Source organism: Porites lutea, chromosome 10 (assembly GCF_958299795.1).
Source record: "Porites lutea chromosome 10, jaPorLute2.1, whole genome shotgun sequence".
NCBI classification, from domain to species: Eukaryota; Metazoa; Cnidaria; class Anthozoa; order Scleractinia; family Poritidae; genus Porites; species Porites lutea.
The window spans coordinates 30283142-30301712 of record NC_133210.1 but is presented as its reverse complement, the minus strand read 5'-3'; the positions used below and the strand labels follow the sequence as shown (position 1 = coordinate 30301712).

General features: G+C 38.9%; 2 protein-coding genes across 3 annotated transcripts; one reads left to right on the top strand and one right to left on the bottom strand.

The window, feature by feature from the left end:
• The first annotated feature begins 1074 nt into the window (after positions 1-1074).
• LOC140949940 (uncharacterized) lies at positions 1075-9842 on the top strand. Its single transcript, XM_073399092.1, has 7 exons — positions 1075-1120; positions 1297-1555; positions 3560-3707; positions 4434-4480; positions 5156-5238; positions 6450-6549; positions 7176-9842. The coding sequence occupies exons 2-7, from the start codon at positions 1363-1365 to the stop codon at positions 9764-9766; spliced, it is 3162 nt and encodes a 1053-aa protein (XP_073255193.1). The 5' UTR covers positions 1075-1120; positions 1297-1362; the 3' UTR covers positions 9767-9842.
• Positions 9843-13058: 3216 nt separating this feature from the next.
• LOC140949957 (upstream stimulatory factor 1-like) lies at positions 13059-17756 on the bottom strand. Of its 2 annotated transcripts, none has more exons than XM_073399109.1 (5): positions 16801-17756; positions 16615-16705; positions 15837-15895; positions 15197-15291; positions 13059-14550 (listed from the first exon to the last, which is right to left on the bottom strand). In XM_073399109.1, exons 1-5 carry the CDS (start codon positions 17471-17473, stop codon positions 14332-14334), a joined length of 1137 nt encoding a protein of 378 aa, XP_073255210.1. In that variant the 5' UTR covers positions 17474-17756; the 3' UTR covers positions 13059-14331. The 2 variants fall into 2 exon arrangements, with proteins under 2 accessions (XP_073255210.1, XP_073255209.1); XM_073399108.1 differs by having other exon boundaries at positions 15176-15291; positions 16801-17748.
• Between the last annotated feature and the right edge of the window lie 815 nt (positions 17757-18571).

Genomic DNA, 18571 nt, shown 5'->3' with positions numbered 1-18571 from the left:
ATGATCATCAATGAAACCTTTAATTTGGAAAACCGTCTTGCAATAATTTTGTTCCCAGTCCATACTCCTCTTGTTTAAAGTGATAACACCTGGGAATAGTATTTTAAAGTTTCTACAACAATGCGATGCGCTCTCATCAAATTTGTCCAAGAAGTGGCTGGGAATGAGGGAGGGTTTGTTAAGTCAGGGAATTTATATAGGGTTCGATAAGACAGTTAAAAAGCACAAAAACAGCCATTGAAGTGAACAAAATTATTAAATCATTTCTTAAAAACAACCGGAGAGACTGAAACGGAAGTCATCAGAAGTCATCAGAAGAACTCAGAAACCGCATAGATCTTCCCCCGTCTTCGATTATGTGCCATCATAGCTATATGGACTCGATAGTACGCTTTGCAAAATAAAAATCTGCCCTGAGTTTGGAGTCTTTATTCTAGTACTTATAGATTATTAAAACCACATTTTTTTGTGTTTGCCCTCCCAACGACTTTTCCGAAAACTAACTCCTTTATTCATTACAGATGTTACTGAATTTATGATAGGAATTACAATATTATACCATTTTGTGCAGAAAAAGTGCCCCTTTCGTATACGTTCAATTGAAAAATGGTTCCCCTTCCACACACCTAGTTTATAACTTTGCATGCATCCCTTTTCACTGCTGTAAATGCACTGTCCTTTTTAAAAATATGAATAAATCAAGGAGCCTATGGAAAAAAAAACCAGAACGTTTTCTCGACTTTTTCCTGTTTGCCTTTCTTGGCCTTTTTAACGACCGGAAATGACAGATTTCCCTCTCCCCGCTATACTTGGTACCCCGGGGCTCATGCACTGTTTTAGAATACTTTTTCCGCGAAAAATCTGCTTCTTCGAAGCTAATATGTATCATCTAAATAATCAATATAATCAATATGTATCATCCAAATAATCAATGAAGAACAAATATCTTAAACAAAGTACTCAATTTTTGAGCTCTCTGTTGCTGAGGTTGACTTGGATCTCTTCCAAGCGAGCTAGACCAATCAAATTGCAGAATCGAGGATTTCTTTGAGGCTTATAGAATTCATAGGAGAATTTATCTCTAGGAATCATTCGTCGTGCTCTTGTTCGGCTATTGTGGGTGAGTTTCCGGATATTTTACGTTTTTTGTAATCTCAGTAAATAAATATTTGAGATAATAGCTGTTGGTCTTATCAGAAAACATTAATTAAGACGTAGGAGTTTTATTCATGGTCTCGAGTGTTGATCACATTATCAACTCTCCAAACTGAAAATGTTTTATTTTCTTTCTCGTAGATTTCATGGCTGGCGAGAATTATTGGAAAGGATGGATATTGCAACAAGTTATTTAATTCTTTTAGTATGGCCACCGTCGATGGTTCATCGTCTGTAGAAAAACCATCTAATGTCTCAAAAGAATTGAACAACGGAGGTCGCGAAACTTCAGCGGACATCAACAATATCCAAGATGGCGGACATGTCTCTTCAGGACCCTCTTTGCTTCAGCAAAATGCTTTAGGAATCTTCGTTCCAGCGCCATCACTTCCTCCAGTAGGTAGGTTGAATACTTTTCCTTTTATTAATGTTGCAGAAGCTAAAGGAGTATAACTAGTCTTATAGCCTGCAATTTGTCGTTAATATGGGGAGCGAATGATGGAATAAGCTTATACTGTAGTCTTTACGTTGTCTCTACGTTCACCCAGTGCTCATCTGCCTCAGTGGTGGTTAATGGTTATTTCAATGCAGAAGCAGCTAATTTTATTGTGATATGTGATTATCAATACCTATATCTAGGTTTCTAGCTAGGTTTGTATATCTTTTTGATATGCAAGCTATGAAAACAAAACAAACAACTTCGAATTAGCTAGATTTGAATATACCTGAGATAAGTTTAACTCTAAATAATTCATCCGTTTCATCTAAAATGAAAACCTCTTACTTTCTAACGAGAAACTCGGTGGGCCATATATTGTGCGTGAAATGGATGTATAAGATTTAAGATGTGTCTTCACAGGGTAAAATCTTTCACCATTATTTACTTTAATAGAAGCTTCACGATCACGTTTTTAATAGACTGATTCACTTGTAGATAATTTATAATCGATTACTCAGATTATTCATATTTGTTTAGCCAGTGAATTAGAAGTGTGTCCTACTAGTCCTGCTAAGCAGTGCTGGATCTAGCACAGCTGTTCGGGGCACTAAACAGCTGTTTTCTGTAATTATACACCAGTCAGGGCTGTGTCTAAGATTTCACGTTACTGGGTGAATGCAGCAAGTAGGCGGAGAATCAAACAGCGATGGATTTCTCTTGGTTCTATAAATTTCTTCTATTTTCCTGATAATGAAAGGAGCCGGGGGTCACATTCATTGGAGCCTGCACTACAGACGGAACTTAACTTCTGGTTAAGTCTGTCTGCAAAACAGCGCTGAAATCCTTGTTCTGGTTCCCCACATGAGTACCAGGATTTGAGTATGCGCCATGATTAGCCTGTTAAAAATGCCATCGTTGATTTGCCAATCAGGTTGAAGGGAAATGTGAAACATATTTCCAGTAATTTCTTAAGTCCATTGGTGGCCCATAGCAAGAATATTGGGGCTGTTTCGCAGACTTCACTACGTGTTCATAGAAGCTGGAAGAAATCCCTGACCCCTGGTCCTTAATGACTCACACCCATGCCAATAATAGGCTGACTTAGCAACAGAACGGGAATGTCAGTTGACGACGGGAAAGTACACGGAAAAAAGCAAAACACGACTTCTGGTTAATTTGCTGCTCTGGTTAAGCCAGTTGTTTGATTTGAGCATGCCATCATCAACTGACATTCCCGTTCTGTTGCTACCGGTAAATCAGCCTAATGACAATATATGGCAACAGGATTAGATAGATAGACTTTCTGACAATTTATTTCTTGCATGTGATTAAGAAACCTCTCCTCGAATCAACATTAAAAACAGCCATTTTTCAGCGTAATAAAAGAACAAATAAACAGAAAGGCAACAACGTATTTCTCAATGTTAGATTCCATGTTGCTGTCCTTCTGTTCAGTAGTAGATAACAGATGACGTCAAAATGTGGTAAGGACGAAAAAGTGGCACTGATGTTCTTTCATTAAAAAGCAATGACTTCCTTACAGGTTTTCAAAACTTTTGTCACAGTGTCACTCTAATGCAGTTTTAGTTTCTTCACAATAACAACAAACTTGTTGTTAGTTCAAATCAAAATGATTTTAATTTAGTTTGATTCTCACGGTTATCTTTGTCTTCTAACCCTAATCATAAGTCAGAAACAAAAAAATTTAATTACTCTTTTTTTTAAAGCTTTTTTTCTGCATAATGATAAGGGACAGGAGACAAAGGGAAATGAGAATCAAACCTATGATAAATGAGGTGTGTGAGACAAGTCAAATACGAAATCACCTTCATCAAAATTAGTATATCACAAACCAAGTGATTTTGTTCAGCCTGATAATAACATACAAAGCATATTATTTAATTCACTTGTTTTTGATGTGATAAAAATTCCATACACATAATCCTTTCCTTTTGATAATTTTAGTGTCCACTACTAATGGTGTGGTCCAGAAAGAATTTCCTGCACTTCAAAATACCACCAAGCCAATCCCTCCAAGTGTGTTCTCCTACAGGTTTGCATCGCCTACAAGCAATCAAACTCCTTATTATGTCTCGTCAGATATAGTACTCAGGTAAGATAGTGTTAATGTTTTGTCTATGTTCGTGCTGCAAGATATGACATGCTGTAACCTAGACAAACTGTTGCTTTTGAAGTCAAGAGATGACATCCTGGCTTATCTTTTAGCAAGCTGAGAAAAAAAACATTGTACTTTGTGAAATTAACAGTTGGCTTTGATAAACTCCTTCCAACCGATGATACTTTTGACCCACCTTATGTTAAAAAAAAAATCAGTAACGCCCTACTCTACCATTGAAAAGCAGAAAGGTTTCTTTTTTAGTTCTCATACAAATCAAAAATCTTGTGCCTTTGAATTAAGGAAAGTTGGCAAGTATGTGCTATAAATTTCTATTAATTTACCAAATCTTTGGTCTGGATAGCAATTTTTGCACATTTTGATTGGCTCCCTTTGTAAGATAAACACAACAGTCAAGATGGCTAACAAGCTAAAAGCTCTATATTCTTTGTCTACATCACTCGATACATAATGACAAGGGTGGCCTCACCTCACCTAGCCTCACCAACAGACGTTTTTAGGGGAGCTTGTATTTCATCTCTCCCCACAACGGGAAGGCTACAATATTTTTATTGAACTGACCTGTTTGTGTTTTCTGTAAGGTAGAACATATTTTTTGTTAAAATCATGAAAATTCAGTCAAAAAATTCCCAAACCACTGCCAATTTAAATGTAAACAAAGCTCTTACTAAGTGACAACTTTTATTTTCAATTTTTGTATAGTGGGGGAATTGCACAGCAAACAAGAAGGAGGATTGTACATAATGAAGGTTGGGTAATTAAGACAACACACTAACTTGTATAAGTTAATTTAAAAAAATGTAAGAGAAAAGACAATACAGCCACAGAAAAGTGGAAAATTAGTTCAGTAATGAAAGAAAAAAAAGAACTTGTACATATAAAGCTTGTGTAAAAATGGTCGTGTTTTAAAAAGATTTAAGCTGCCACATACATATGTCGTAGATAACATACCATAACATCGGTGATACTTCATAAAAGCCGCCAAGAACATCAAGAACATTTTCCTGCTCAATTATTTATGGTTGTCCAAAATTTGTAAATTTTGAGTCAGCTTGTGAGTCTGTGGCTGAAATTCTAAAGTATGACATTAACCTATGATCAGTAACTCCACTGAGCAGTACTTTCCGGTGGTGCTGTTTATTATCCTGTACAAGGTGGTTGTAACTTTTGAGTCTGTGGAAGAAATCCTAAAGTATGACCATTCAAAGGAAAGCTACTGAGCAGTACTTTCCTGTGGTACTGTTTATTATACTGTATAAGGTGGTTCTGAGTATTTTTGTTGGTGTGGAAAAAATAGTGAATACTTTGTGATGATAAGTGTCAGTTCAAACAAATAACGGAAAAAATATTCCGATAAGAGGGAATGTTCAACAGAAAATAATGAACAAAAGTGCCTTATGCATACTGTAATTTATCTTTTGTAGTGGAAAGAAGGAGAAAGGACAAAATAAACAGCTGGATATTTAAGCTGGCCGATGTTGTCCCACAGTGCAAATGGGGAAAGCAGGTATAGTACTAGCCTGTGGGGAGCAGACGCATTTTTTGGCTCTTGTTTCACCCGCTGATAAAATTATTTTTCGGAGGGAGAGAAGCGACGACTGGAAATACGTCTGCTCTTTGCAGGCTAGTAGAGTGCTTCATATTATAGTCAACCCTCTCTAAGATGGAAACCTTTGGCACTGACACTTAGTGTCCATCTAGCAGTGATGTCTGTCTGATAAAGAGACAAATAAAGGAAGTAAAGAAAGGCAGTGACCAACTCTAAGTGTCCGTTTTTCTGAGGTGTCTGTGTTATAGATTACAGAGGTGTCCGTTGAGAGAGTCGACTGTATATATGTAATCCACAGTTATCAGTCACTCACTTTGAAGTCCAGTGGGTAGTCTTGTTTACAGCTAATACTATGTAATGAAGTGTCTTATTTTCCTTTTCTTTTTTTCCTTTTTTGTATAATAAAAATGAGCTGGTAAAGTAGGAGTCAGAAGGATGGGGTAGGGATTGTCATCAACTAGTGAGTGGTGTCCATGCCACCTAAAGAGGAAAGTTCTGCAGGATTGTCCAGATTCAAGAAATTCATTATAGTTTGTCTTAAGGGGCTTTAAAAATTTTAGAACCCTCATCACTGAGTTTGATTTTTAGCAGTGGCAAAGATGTTTGTGAAGTCATGCACCAGCTAGCCCTCTCTGATTTTTATTTGTCACTGCAAAAAGTTACTTTAAATAGACACCTCCACCTCTTTCTTCAGCAACCATTGTGTGATTTGTAGGATCTGTGTTTCACATATGCAAACTCTCCTGAATTATCTGGGAGTCTTCCGAATAGGGCACTGTTCTCCCACCCTCTCGTACAGGTCACCAAATCTTCCTGATAAAATCAACTTTTGAGCTTTTCTGATTTTAGTTTGAAATTTAGCTCACCAAAATTTGAATTTTTTCTATTCATAGTAAGGTTTCTGGGCATTTTTGGTCATATTTTGTCACTGAAAAGATTATTTTGTCATAATAGATTTTCATACTATTTACTTCATGTAAGACTTGATATATTGTCCTAATCCATTCCCATGTCATTATTTGAGGGCTGGGTCAATTTGTTGGGCGGGGGGGTGTCAACTGATATTCTGGGGTGGGGGGGGGGTGGGTAGAAGAGAGAGAGTCTCCAGATTTTAGATCTCCAGAGGTTGCCATCTCTGCTGATTGTTGAATTTTTGTTTTTGTGTTCAGAGTAAAAACATTGTTCTGGAAAAGACTGTAGAGTATGTAACACAAGTAAATGAGCAACTGAAGGCATTTGGGGATCTGCAGCAAAGAGAACAAAAACTGGGTAAGAAATTTACTGAAAAACCTGTATTAATTTGTTTGTTCCTATAAATGGCTACATCAAAACTCAAAGAGAACCACAAGTTCCAGCAGTACAGAACAGTACTCACAAGTTCACATTCAGATTCAAAAGATAGGACCACCTTGTAAATCACAGTAAACAGTGCCACAGGAAAGTACCGCTCAGTAGCTTTCATTTAAATGGTCACACCATAGGATTTCATCCACAGACTCAAAAGTTACAACCACCTTGTACATCATAACAAACAGTACCACAGGCAAGTACCGCTCAGTAGCTTTCATTTGAATGGTCACACTTTAGGATTTCATCCACAGACTCAAAAGTTAGAACCACCTTGTACAGCATAATAAACAGTACCACAGGAAAGTACGGCTCAGTAGCTTTCCTTTGAATGGTCACACTTTAGGATTTCATCCACAGACTCAAAAGTTAGAGCAACCTTGTACAGCATAATAAACAGTACTAAAGGAAAGTACTGCTCAGTAGCTTTCCTTTGAATGGCTACAATTTAGGATTTCATTGATAGTTAGAAACACCTTATATGCATGTAGCATAATAAAGAGTACTACAGGAAAGTAATGACAACTAAAACATGCATTATTTTACAGCCCAAGAGGTTCAGCAACTAAAGAATCAACTTGGGAATATCACAAAAGAAAACAAGCTCTTGAAAGATTTACTTAAAAAGCACAGTATAGCCATTCCAAGAAAAATCCTCACAGTGCAGGATTCTTCTTCATCTGCATCTAATAACTCTGGAACAACAAACAACTCTTTGACCATGGCCGGCCCTAAAATTGTGGCAGTATCAGCTCCAGTATCCATGACAATGCCTACAACTTTATGTGCACCTGTCCAAGTACCAGTCAATGCTCCTGTTGTCACTATGGTAACACAGGTGCCAATCACTTCTGCTTCTGTCACAAGTTCTACTAACGATATGTCAAAGAAAGATTCAATTGCTTACGTTACTCCATTTATCATTGGGACAAATCCAATCTCCATGACAACAAGCACCGTAGCTACAGCTTCTCCAGTGGTTCAGGTTGCTACCCCACTTGTTACACAGAATGTAGCTAACAACCCTGGACAACTGCAGCTTAACCAACTGAAACAAAATCCAAACAGTTCTTCAAACTTTTTATCCAATTCTCATCAGAGTGTTAATCCTCAGATTACAAGTGATTTAGCAAGCTCCTCAACCCCACAACCCTTACAAACTGTTAACATACCAATCAGCTCATCACAAGCTTTGCAACCTTCTCATGCAGGATTCTCTCAACACAGTGTTGCCGCAATAATGAAGGTTACACTGCAACCAGGAATGTCAAACTCTGGGGTAAATCTGGTGAACGCTGTTCCGCTGGCAAACCCTTCAATCGGAAATAACAGTACTGCTGTTTTAAATGTCCAACCCACAGTGATAAATACACCTAGTATTGTTCAAAACTCAAGCACCATGTTGCCCTTACCACCTTCCGTTTTGCCGGCATCAAGCAGCATTTTAACTCAACAAGCAAACTCTGCTCAAATTGCAGCTTCCCAAATTGGTAGCTTTCAAGTCACTAGTTCTCCCATTCAAAATGGCGTATCTCTTTTAAAAGAATCGCAAAGTGAAGGAGCGATTGAACAAGAGAAGTCCTCAAATGTAACCTCAAAAAACGTCGCAAGTGGTAAAGCAAAAAAAAGTACTCCTGCGAACAAAGCGTCTTCAAAAACTAGCTCTAAATCTCAAAACACAAGGAGCAACTCACAAAGCAGAGCTTCTTTTGAAGGAAAAACAAACTCATCTTCAAATAAACGCAGAGTGGAACACTTAATAGGTCCAAGTGACAATGGCTTGGTGAAGAGATCTAACGCGCTCAGCTCCCAGGAGTCACAAGGAAATATGAATGTGTGTCAGTCACAAGAGGAGATAATTACGGTACAGAATTTCAATGTCAGTGCTTTAATTTCTGGTATTTCACCTCAGGGGGCATCTGTTGCCAATATTGTTCCTACTGGGAATGATTATGGTAAACAAACATTGCCTGTTTCTACTGTGGCTTTGAGTCAGCCAGCGCATGGGCCACGCCTGTCACATAGTATTGCGTCATTAGCGGGATTACCTCAGAGTATAGGACAGCAACAAACTTCAACAGACCTTCATCAACATCAACAAGTGTCAACATCTGCTCCAGGGAATCTTAGTTTTTCAGCCGAGTCTTTGCTTGCTTCAAGCGAAGTCATTTTGCCTAACATTCCACTCATAACAACTACCTCAGTTTCCGAAAACAGCTCAAATCAGCCAAATAGTTTCACATTAGCCATTGTTCCCTCAGCCCAGAATACCAGAGGAGTACTTTCTCCCAGTACATCCAATGAACAGTCAGTGCACAATATACCCAATGAACAGTCTGCGCATAATACAGCTACTCAACACAGCCATACACAGAGCTTTTCAAACTATTCTGCCGAGGCGCTTATTGGAGGAAGTGAACTCATAGGGGATATTGCACAGGAATCCCAAATTCAATCAAGGCCATCGAGGACAACATACTCTGATTTTAGTGCAGAGTCTCTTATTGGTTCCAGTGATTTAAATTCAAGTTTATCGTACGCTATTGACAATTTGATCTCATCGCGGTCTGATGCAAACTTCAACAGCACCGCAATGGTGTCTGTGAATCCAAATTTACTCCACTCTGTTAAACCCAACATGGCACACGATGTAGGATCAAACTCTATACTCGCAACTGTTTCAGACCTAGCAGAACCGAAATCTGCAGCTACCAGTACTCAGCCAACAGGAACTTTTAATTCTAATATATCAAACAGTGCGTATGGAGTTTCTGTTGCAAATTCTGCGCCAGTACAGTTTACAATTACAAGTAGCAGCGATAGCAGACGAACAAGAGAAGGGTCTTCAAATCAGCAAGGAATAATCCCAGCTGTGAACAGCATTTCTGCTACATCTACCAGCTTTTTAAAACACTCCGTTGATAGTATCACCTCATCGTTTTATGCAGCCAGTAATGCAAGTTCTGGTTTCTCGCTGGGTCCCATTACTACTACGGTCAATTCTTTTCAGCCCCAATCTTCATTTGGCATGGACACACTACCAGCTAGCCAGCTGTCTTTTGGCACCATGGCAAATCCATTTTCACAAACGAGACCTTTTTTCACTCACACTTCATCAATGGGAAGTTTTCCGGTATGACCACCAAGATAGGCTTGGGTAGATAATTCATATATGATTCCTATAGTGTACCGATATATAGATTGCTACAGTACAGTTGTACCGACATTCCGACATATAGATTCTTATAATGGTCTTTCTTCCAGTGTACCAAGGTACTTGGCTTACAAGTAGGCCAAGACACTCAAGCAATCCAAGACACATAAGTAGGCCAAGACACTGAAGCAGGCCAAGTGCCTAAGTAAGCCAAGTACCTCGGTACACTAGAAGAAAGACTGCACTGTAAAAATCTATATATCAGTACATCATAGGAATCAAATATGAAGTACCTACCCAGGCTTGATTACCAACCGCTGTTTGAAAAATGAGCCCGCGCTCTTTCCGTGATCAGGTAGGACCGAGATAGCTGCGGAAATCGAGTCTACTACCAAAATCATTCTATTAATTGTGAAGAGCTTTTGATATATGTATTTCGTGAATAGCTGCCTACCCTTAAGTCTTCGCTAAAACCCTGTACTTCATTGCCTTGATGTTTCAAAAACGAGGTTGTCAAGGTTTTAAACTGACTTTACGGAATGTGGAAATTTGACCAAACATAGTTTCCAGTGGAACTCAAATTATTAATATTTTTGTAAAAATTCAAAGCTAAAGTTCGCAAAATTTTAGAGTATTTAAGATCATCCGATTTCCAAACCTTCTAGGTAGTGATTTCCTTCATATTCTCCGCGTGATGATTCATGAATTATTTAGGCGTATTTAACAGAGACAACGGAAAATCAAATGAGCAAGCAAAAACATCACAAAGTGCTGAACACAAGTTCCAGTGTTCAATTTCCCATTCTGCCATTAACCTCGTTCCCAGGGCTCTCTCCTACCTGTCCCTAGGGAGCGAGAGAGAGAGAGAGAGACCCTGGTTATGTCTGGTCACATGTCTCCAGAACAAAATTAATTCTGAGGGAGGAGTCCTTTTTCTTTTAATTTTTCGTCTGATCTAGAGAACCTGGGAACAAGATTATTCTTCCATTAATTCAGGGATATTTCGATTAAATCACGCCCTACAAGGCTGATCACGCGCTGGAGGATTGGTGTCTGATGACGTCACCTGAAGAAGAACGCCAGTTATATTGGTAGAAAAATGACCCCCAGGGGGTAGTCAACAATGTTTTCTACAGGGAGGCTCCGCCTTGTGTTCCAACCTCTTACCTTTTATATACCATTTTTGATAGAAAAGGCACCCCTTTCTTACACCTTCTAATGACATGTGTTACCTCTTTTGGATACCAAGTTTAGAACTTTGCAACCCTTCTACGTTATATAAATTCACTTTGATTAAATCACACTACCAGATTTTTTAAATGCATCTGTTAGCCATTTTGGGCCTTTTTACATACCAGAATGAGGAATTTCCCTTTTGTATACTTCATCAAGTGAAAATCCTACCTTTCATGAGGGAGATACCCCTTTCGGGCGGAGCCTCCCCTCACAGGCAATGATAGGGAGTATCCCCCTGAGCATTGACCTCGAGTCTGTGAACTTCTTTATTTGTAAACACGCGGAGACAAGTATCTGAAATAACACTTGCTGCAGCCAGAAGCTCTAAGAAACGTCTGTTTTCGATCGGGGGAGTGTCACAGTCTTTTGTTTCGTTAGCAAAGTAAACAACTAGCTGTGAGGACGTCGTGGTAACCCTAAATGTGACTATCCCTGAGGGGCGTGGCTTTTGTGGGAATCTTGAAGCTAATTTAAATAGAGGGGAGAAGTATGCCGTGATGTAACCATGGTAACAAAATGTCTGGATCTCAACAGTCTTCCTTGGCGGAAACAGCAACTTACATTGTCGAACGATGGAAGAGAGATATGGGCAATCATGCACAGGAAAGTTGCACGAGTCATATTTTTAATTTCCTGCCACATTTGCATGAACACGGTTCGTTGAGTTCCGAGACGTAACGACTTCTCCTCTCAGTAACTGGGAGATAAAAAATCCAAGCCGTACCAATGCAAAACCAAGGCTTTACGATCCACTTGCTATCACAATGATATCAGAATGTCATAAAAGATATTTAAATTTCTCGTATTTTTTAACTTATTGATTCTAATTATATTTCTGAACACACTTGACTGATTCTAGGAGGACCAAGAAGGATGTATAGAGCAAGTCAGATCATAATGTAGTTACTTCGTATGTTTAAAAATAAATGACTAAAAATAACACTTGAAAAATTCTGTTAATTTATCCCTTATCCAGTGAGTCTGACGAGACTGGATACGAAATTGAAGGGAAGTCAAAACCCAGAGTGAACAACTTCTAGGTAATCGTGTCACGTCAAACTCACCGTCCAGTCTATTTTTGGAACAATTTTGGCTTGAATTTACAATATCTTTTAAGTTGCGCAAACCAGTCAGCAAAACCAACAGCCCTGAAAATGGTATTTTTGACGTTTTAAGGATGGGAAATTTCTTTTTCATATCAACCATCGAATCTCCTCACAGACGTAGCAGAGCTTCAAATTGTGCAGGAAAAAGTTCTGTAAAGTGATGCGTAAAAATAAACCAGTCTATGAAACACTGTAACATAAATGTGAGTTGCTCATTCCGGGTTATAAGCTCCTGGGGTAGGGCAATCCAAACCCCAGTTTCCGGGGTTCCTCTCTGGAGATGAGAGGGCCCTGGGAAAGGGGTTGAGTTATCTTCTCTTCTGGTCTGAGGTCAATAGGCCCTTTGCAGCTAGCAAACAACATGGCACAAAGCTGCAATGCTGGAGAGCAAAAGTCCTACTGGGAAAAGACGAACAAACTTATGTATGCCTTTCGTTGTTCTTGTCGCAGTGCACCTTTTGCTCTCTAGCATAGCGGTTTTGTAGCATGTGAACTGGCTAGCTGCAACAAGTGTAGCCATTGTTTTAGGACCCAGAAACATTTGCTACGCTTGTTAAAGTTTTATCAACATGAACCCTGCAGAATCCAGTTGATTTAACCTACAGTGAATTCTGCACAAAGTGAACACCCATGGGAAAAATAGGAAGGGTGCAGACTTGTCTTGTCATACAGGGTCTTAGTTTATAGACACCTGCCAAATATTGGTGAATCAATCATTGATGAGGGAACTGTCGGAACTACTGTTGTAGCCTCCTATGAAGATATTTTCAGGGTTTCTTCATAAGGGTAAGAAGGTGTATTAAAACCCTGAGAAAGACTGTGTGTGACTAGAGGGAAACTTGCCAAACATTTAAGAAGAAAAGGTGCAACAAACACCGATGATATCTGGGTGGGAGATTAGAAAAAGGAAAGGATAAAATATGGGAATAAAAAAGTACCTTTAAATATCTTTTAATGGCATTTGCATCTGACAGAAGAGTAAAAAAGTAAAATTTATGGGCTGTTAATTCTATTCTGTTACGTCTACTTCAAATCTATACGTATGCAAAAGAACCTATCAACATGACTGATTAATCACCTTCAACCATGATTTAAGCTTATGCGTCAAAATAAATATTATAACAACATAACCATGAAAAGCAAGAAATCCTTATCAAGTAAAAGCTACTAAGCAGTACCTTCCTGTGGTGTCATTTGTCAGTACTGTTAAGCCCCAATCTTCAATATTATTGTAACACCTGCATTTTCATATCTGTTTGAACACTGTATGACTTTTAACAACCATCACCGATTAAACTAGAATATATCAAAGGCCAAAGATACAAATTTAAGATGACAAACATAACTAATTTATTTTGTATGAACTAAATAACATAACTCTCTGTACAACTTAATTTTCTGCTGAACAACAGAAACACAGTCTCGAGTTTGACCCACTGAGCCTTTATATCAACGTACATTTTCTTAAAACTGTTTTTCATGCAATGCTTATAGTCATGATACCAAGAATTTCTATCTCAATATCTGATTATTTCCCATATTCTCACGACCTCATATTCCATACATCAGTCATAATGAAAAACTTTTAATAAGGAGGAAGTTTAGTGCTCTCCACTATATAGGGCTCAAACGGTCTTGAATTATTAGTTTGAATATTCTTAAAAGGGTAACACTCTCACAATTTATTAAGTACAAAGAATGTATGTAAGTTTAATGTAGGGCATGCCAATGCGTATGAAAAAAAAAAGCTGAAAAAGGCATCTGTCCACACTGGTTATGCTTATATTAATGCAAAAGAGTCCATGTCCAATTCAATGTCAATAACTTCAGTCTACAGTTAACCACCTCGTAAGTGGCTAAACAACTTGCCAATGTTTGGTTTTCGGCCGTTTGCATATTTTTCAGTCAATTAATGTAAGGTATTGCTTTCATGTTTTCTTTAGCAGATTTTTGTATGTTACACAGGTGGTCACACAATGAGGTTGACTTAAGTTTGGACTCAAACACCACAACCAAATATATTATACCATAGTCCCTGTAAGGGATATTGCATATAACACCTACTGAATCTTTACATGACCAGCACGCTACTCCTAAGTTTTGTGCAACACTGGGGTATCAGGATTGCAGTAAATAAATACTGGCAACAGTGCTCTTAATGAATGTCCTTGTAAAGTGTAGCTAGACACTGCATAATAAGCTGTAACTTCAAGCACTGGGACCTCCCGTTGCCAACTCAACTCCATGCTGCTGCAGTTGAGCTCTCAGTAATGCATTTTCTTGTCGGAGGTCCTCTACTTGCTGGCGTAAAAGCTCTGTGTCTATTTGCAATCTTTCATTGTCCTTGATTGATTCTACCATTCGAGCGTTGTGTAGTTTTAACTCATTAATGTAATCCACTGTCTTTGATAAAATACCACCTTTGCTCTGTAAAAAATAATAATATATCACTGATTAGAAAGTCTGCCTTGGAAAACTGCCGCCAACTTTTTCCAACTTGTGAACCTCAATGGGTTCTTGGGAAAGAAACTTTTAACATTCTCTCCTTTCACCCAGGCTCAGGCTCTTCAAAAGCTTTTAAAAGGGTTATTCAGCAGTGCCATTTAAACAACTGGAGCAAGATTTATAAATGGTTGGAGGCAACACAGCCTAGCCTCATCATGGACTAGAATCCCAAGCATGGGGCAGGGATAGGAATTGTGTTACTCCAATGAACTTGTGGCCATGTTGGTTCTTTTTACATATCCAACAGAAACAATCTTTTCTATTCACATGAAACGCCGCCAAGTTCATCAAAAATACTTCACTGCATGTCATCTTTGTAACTCTCTTCTCAGTGTTTTATCCAGTGATGAAACACTACGTCTCATGGTTGGTATATTACTTCAGTAACCAAAATGGCCATTGCTTGAGGGAGCGAATAAAATGGGAGCACTGTGAATTTCGTTCCAAGAAAGGGCATATAGGGACATTGTGTCCCTAACCTATGTCTATCAACCATTTGCCAAGATGACACAAATTTAATTGAAAAACAGAATCAAAAAGTGCTTACTATATTTTGTGATCCACCGACCTGCCCTGCTTTTGACTGTTCTTGGCAACATTCTGGCACCACTTTGGCAAGTTTGTTAATCCATGTGTTTATCTTGTCCCTGCGACGGCGCTCCACTAAAGAAACATTGAAGTCGGAGTGAAAAACAAAAGCAACGCATCGAGGAAATACTCTCAAACTCAATTTGTAGTGGTCTTGACTGGTTTTTGGGTAAAACACAGCCCACTAACACTTTGATTTAATCTCTTATCTAAAATAATATACTTAACAGATGGATGATTAATTTCAAGTCAATGTTTCTACTAAAACAACGGCATTGTGTTAAAATGAGGTAAAAATACAAATTCATACATGTCTTTCTTTATTATTCTCAATGGGTCAGTAACCTAACTTCCAAAAATAAAGTTAACGTAGAAAGTGTAGGGATATTAGTGGAACAAAAAGACCTACCAACAACATCCTTGAGAATATATGTTGTGTGACAATGTCTTACTGTCATTTGACACTACGGGTTGAATAATTTTCTTCGTGATCAATGTAAGTGACTGCTGACAAGTTTGTTTTTTCAAGTAGATCGGCCAGTTTTGCGCTTAAAGGTAGAAATTTTAAATTCTATATTAGAGGTAGAGCGGAAACTTCAAAATAATCCTCTGAGCATTACCTTCGTTGTGGGTCGCCCTCCTTTTCTCATCTCGGGCTGTCCGAGGCGCGTCAATTTTCCTGTTAAGGGCAGCAGAATTACTTAAAATATACATAACTTCCATTACGTTTATCCTTTCCTGACAACACAAGATCGCTGAATACACATCCAAGCTTCATTCCAGCGATTTTGTTGTTGTGTTTTACATGACCATCACATGATTGAAGAAGAAATCATGTGACATGAGAACCGTCATGTGTTTCGAACACATGACTTTGAGCCGGTTAATTCAAAACAACTTCAAAACACATCGTGATTTTCTCTAGCCACAAAAGTTCTTTAATGCTATTTTTGGTCTACATGAAGCACGAATGCGACTACATTCAAGGAAAGGATTATTTCGTACGGCAAGGAATTCAATATGAGTGTCGCGAACGAATCAAGTTACATACATCGACTGACTACCTTGGGTGGTTTTTGTTCGAAGCTTGATTTTAAAAAATCCTTACAAATCGCTTACATAGCGATCGGCTATTTTCAAACGCTAGTTGTCTTAGAAAACTGCTCTGACCTTTACAAGAACAGCACACTATCCACGGAAATTAACATGATTTGATGTAGACATGACAAATTTTAACAGTCGTGTATCATCGCAGGAAAATAAGGGACATTTTCTCATTAATAAAAGATTATCGAAAAAAGACTGGTACAAAACTAAATAGCTTAGTATTCTTAAGTTAAAAGAAAAGAGTTACAGAGAAAAATAACTCTTGAACGAGTCTTCGTGATGAAAACTTACGTTGCTATTTTATGAGTGATCGCTGGAGCAATGCTTCTCTGACTTCCGCCAGGCATCACGTCTTGAGGAGACATCATCACGTAAAATCCACCTTTAAAAAATGCAAAACAGGACTTATTTTGCATTCAACGACAGTGAAATAAAAGTTAGAACGAAGCTGCTTGATTATGAACGACAAAAACCAACCTGCAGCTGTTCCTACGGTGGTGATGGTCTGAGCTTCGGCCATTGTGATGGGCATTTGCGACGGAGAGGAGGGCTGTTGAAGAGAAACAGGAATATTTCTCACTGTATAAGCGCTTGTTCCGTCTAAACCTTCAGTACCACTGGCTTGAACCACTGTAGCAGTGGTCGCCCCATCTGCCGGCTGAAAGTACGTAAATCTCGGCCCGTCCGCAGTCGTATCCGTTTCGACTGTGTGAGTAGGGGAGGAACCATTGCTGAAAGGGCTTTGAATAACAGTTTGAACTTGCGGTGCAAACGCCGCGTTAGTGGCGTCTACTCGTTCGCCACTCGCCTCGGGAGCTTGAACTTGGACGACTCGAATTTGCTGTGTACCACCATTGAATCCCGTCGCCTGTACGCCATTTCCGTCTGGCCTGTACTGGAACTGAAGGGTACCAGGATCTGCAAACGCTGCGTTCGCTTGTTGTCCGACGAGAGCAGCTGCTGTTTGTTCGTCAGAAACAGTCGAAACCGTCACTGTCACAGTTTCGGGCTCCGGTACCTGTGTAGGATCGGAAGCTTTGGGATCTTGTAGTGGTGAATTTTTCTCCGGGTCCAGCGACCCGTCGAGCATGTCCAGAGTTGGAGAACTGGAGTGCGGAGTGGTGGTCATGGGGTCAAACAAACTGGTCATGTGAACAAGAAGAGAGAAACGACGAAACTGACCACGAGGACAGCGAACATCACATGATAAGTACGTCACTTCGCTTCCCTTCCAGCGCCCTTCCTTGTCGCCATTGGAAACTGTCCATCAAACCCGCAAGGTCAGGTCAATCACGTGTGCCAACATGTGACAACACACGTGATTCACCATAGTTGATTCAAAGTTGTTTTCTAAACAACATACCCGCAAGCAAGGGTGGATGAAGAAATTTTTTAAGCCTAAATTACAAAATATTCGTCGTATGTAAAAACGGTGACAAGGTAGACATTGCGCCCTGCTTATTAACTGAATTGCATATTAAAAAGCTCCCCAGGAACTTTCTTTCCCAAGGGCACACCCAACATTTTTCAAACGCATTTTCTGCAGACAATAAAAAGCAACCTCTATCTTTTTTCCAATCCGAACATGAGGGATTTTAGTTTTTACAATAACACCTTAACACACTTCTTATATAATTACCCCTTGGCAGAATTTTATACCCTACACCGGCTAGTAAATAAGAATAACTTTTCAGCTGGGGTTTATAGACGCATTATGTTTTGTCTCTCTTCAGACAAAACAAACCAAAAAATTGCTCGGGACAAAATACCTCATGAATATTTGAAAAATGTGCGCTGTTACAGTCGAACCAATTTTTTCCCTCTATTGATCTCTCAAGGATTGACGCCGATGGGTGTCGATGACGGGTTACAATAAAAAGTGACAAAAAGTTCAGTCTTTCCAAAATAAAACAAAACCGCAGGAGAACATTTTGTAGCATTTTGATTTCAAATCACTCTTTAGAAAACAATGCCATACACCTTAAGATAAAGTAAGTACAAGGACCTGGTAATTCTACTTACCAGTTATCTCTTTGGATATGTCTGGCTGGTATGTGCTCTGAATAGCAACGAAGATTGTTTATTTGTTTTGATCCGAAGCAGTTTCACTTAATAGTTACAAGACATGACAAAACTCTCAGGTGACCCTCATGATAATTAACTCTTTTAATCAATTTTGAAGCCTTTGGAACTCTTTCGAACACATGACGATTCTTTGATTAATACGACGGTCTCATGACTACAGGAA

Excerpts from the sequence above, each read along its gene's own strand:
- LOC140949940 (XM_073399092.1), top strand. The coding sequence starts at position 1,363 with ATGGCCACCGTCGATGGTTCATCGTCTGTAGAAAAACCATCTAATGTC. Across the intron at positions 3,708-4,433 it reads TCGTCAGATATAGTACTCAG|TGGGGGAATTGCACAGCAAA; the intron begins GTAAGATAGTGT and ends ATTTTTGTATAG. Across the intron at positions 4,481-5,155 it reads GAGGATTGTACATAATGAAG|TGGAAAGAAGGAGAAAGGAC; the intron begins GTTGGGTAATTA and ends TATCTTTTGTAG.
- LOC140949957 (XM_073399108.1), bottom strand. The coding sequence starts at position 17,473 with ATGACCAGTTTGTTTGACCCCATGACCACCACTCCGCACTCCAGTTCT. Across the intron at positions 16,706-16,800 it reads CACCGTAGGAACAGCTGCAG|GTGGATTTTACGTGATGATG; the intron begins GTTGGTTTTTGT and ends CATTTTTTAAAG. Across the intron at positions 15,292-15,836 it reads GAGGGCGACCCACAACGAAG|TGGAGCGCCGTCGCAGGGAC; the intron begins GTAATGCTCAGA and ends ATGTTTCTTTAG.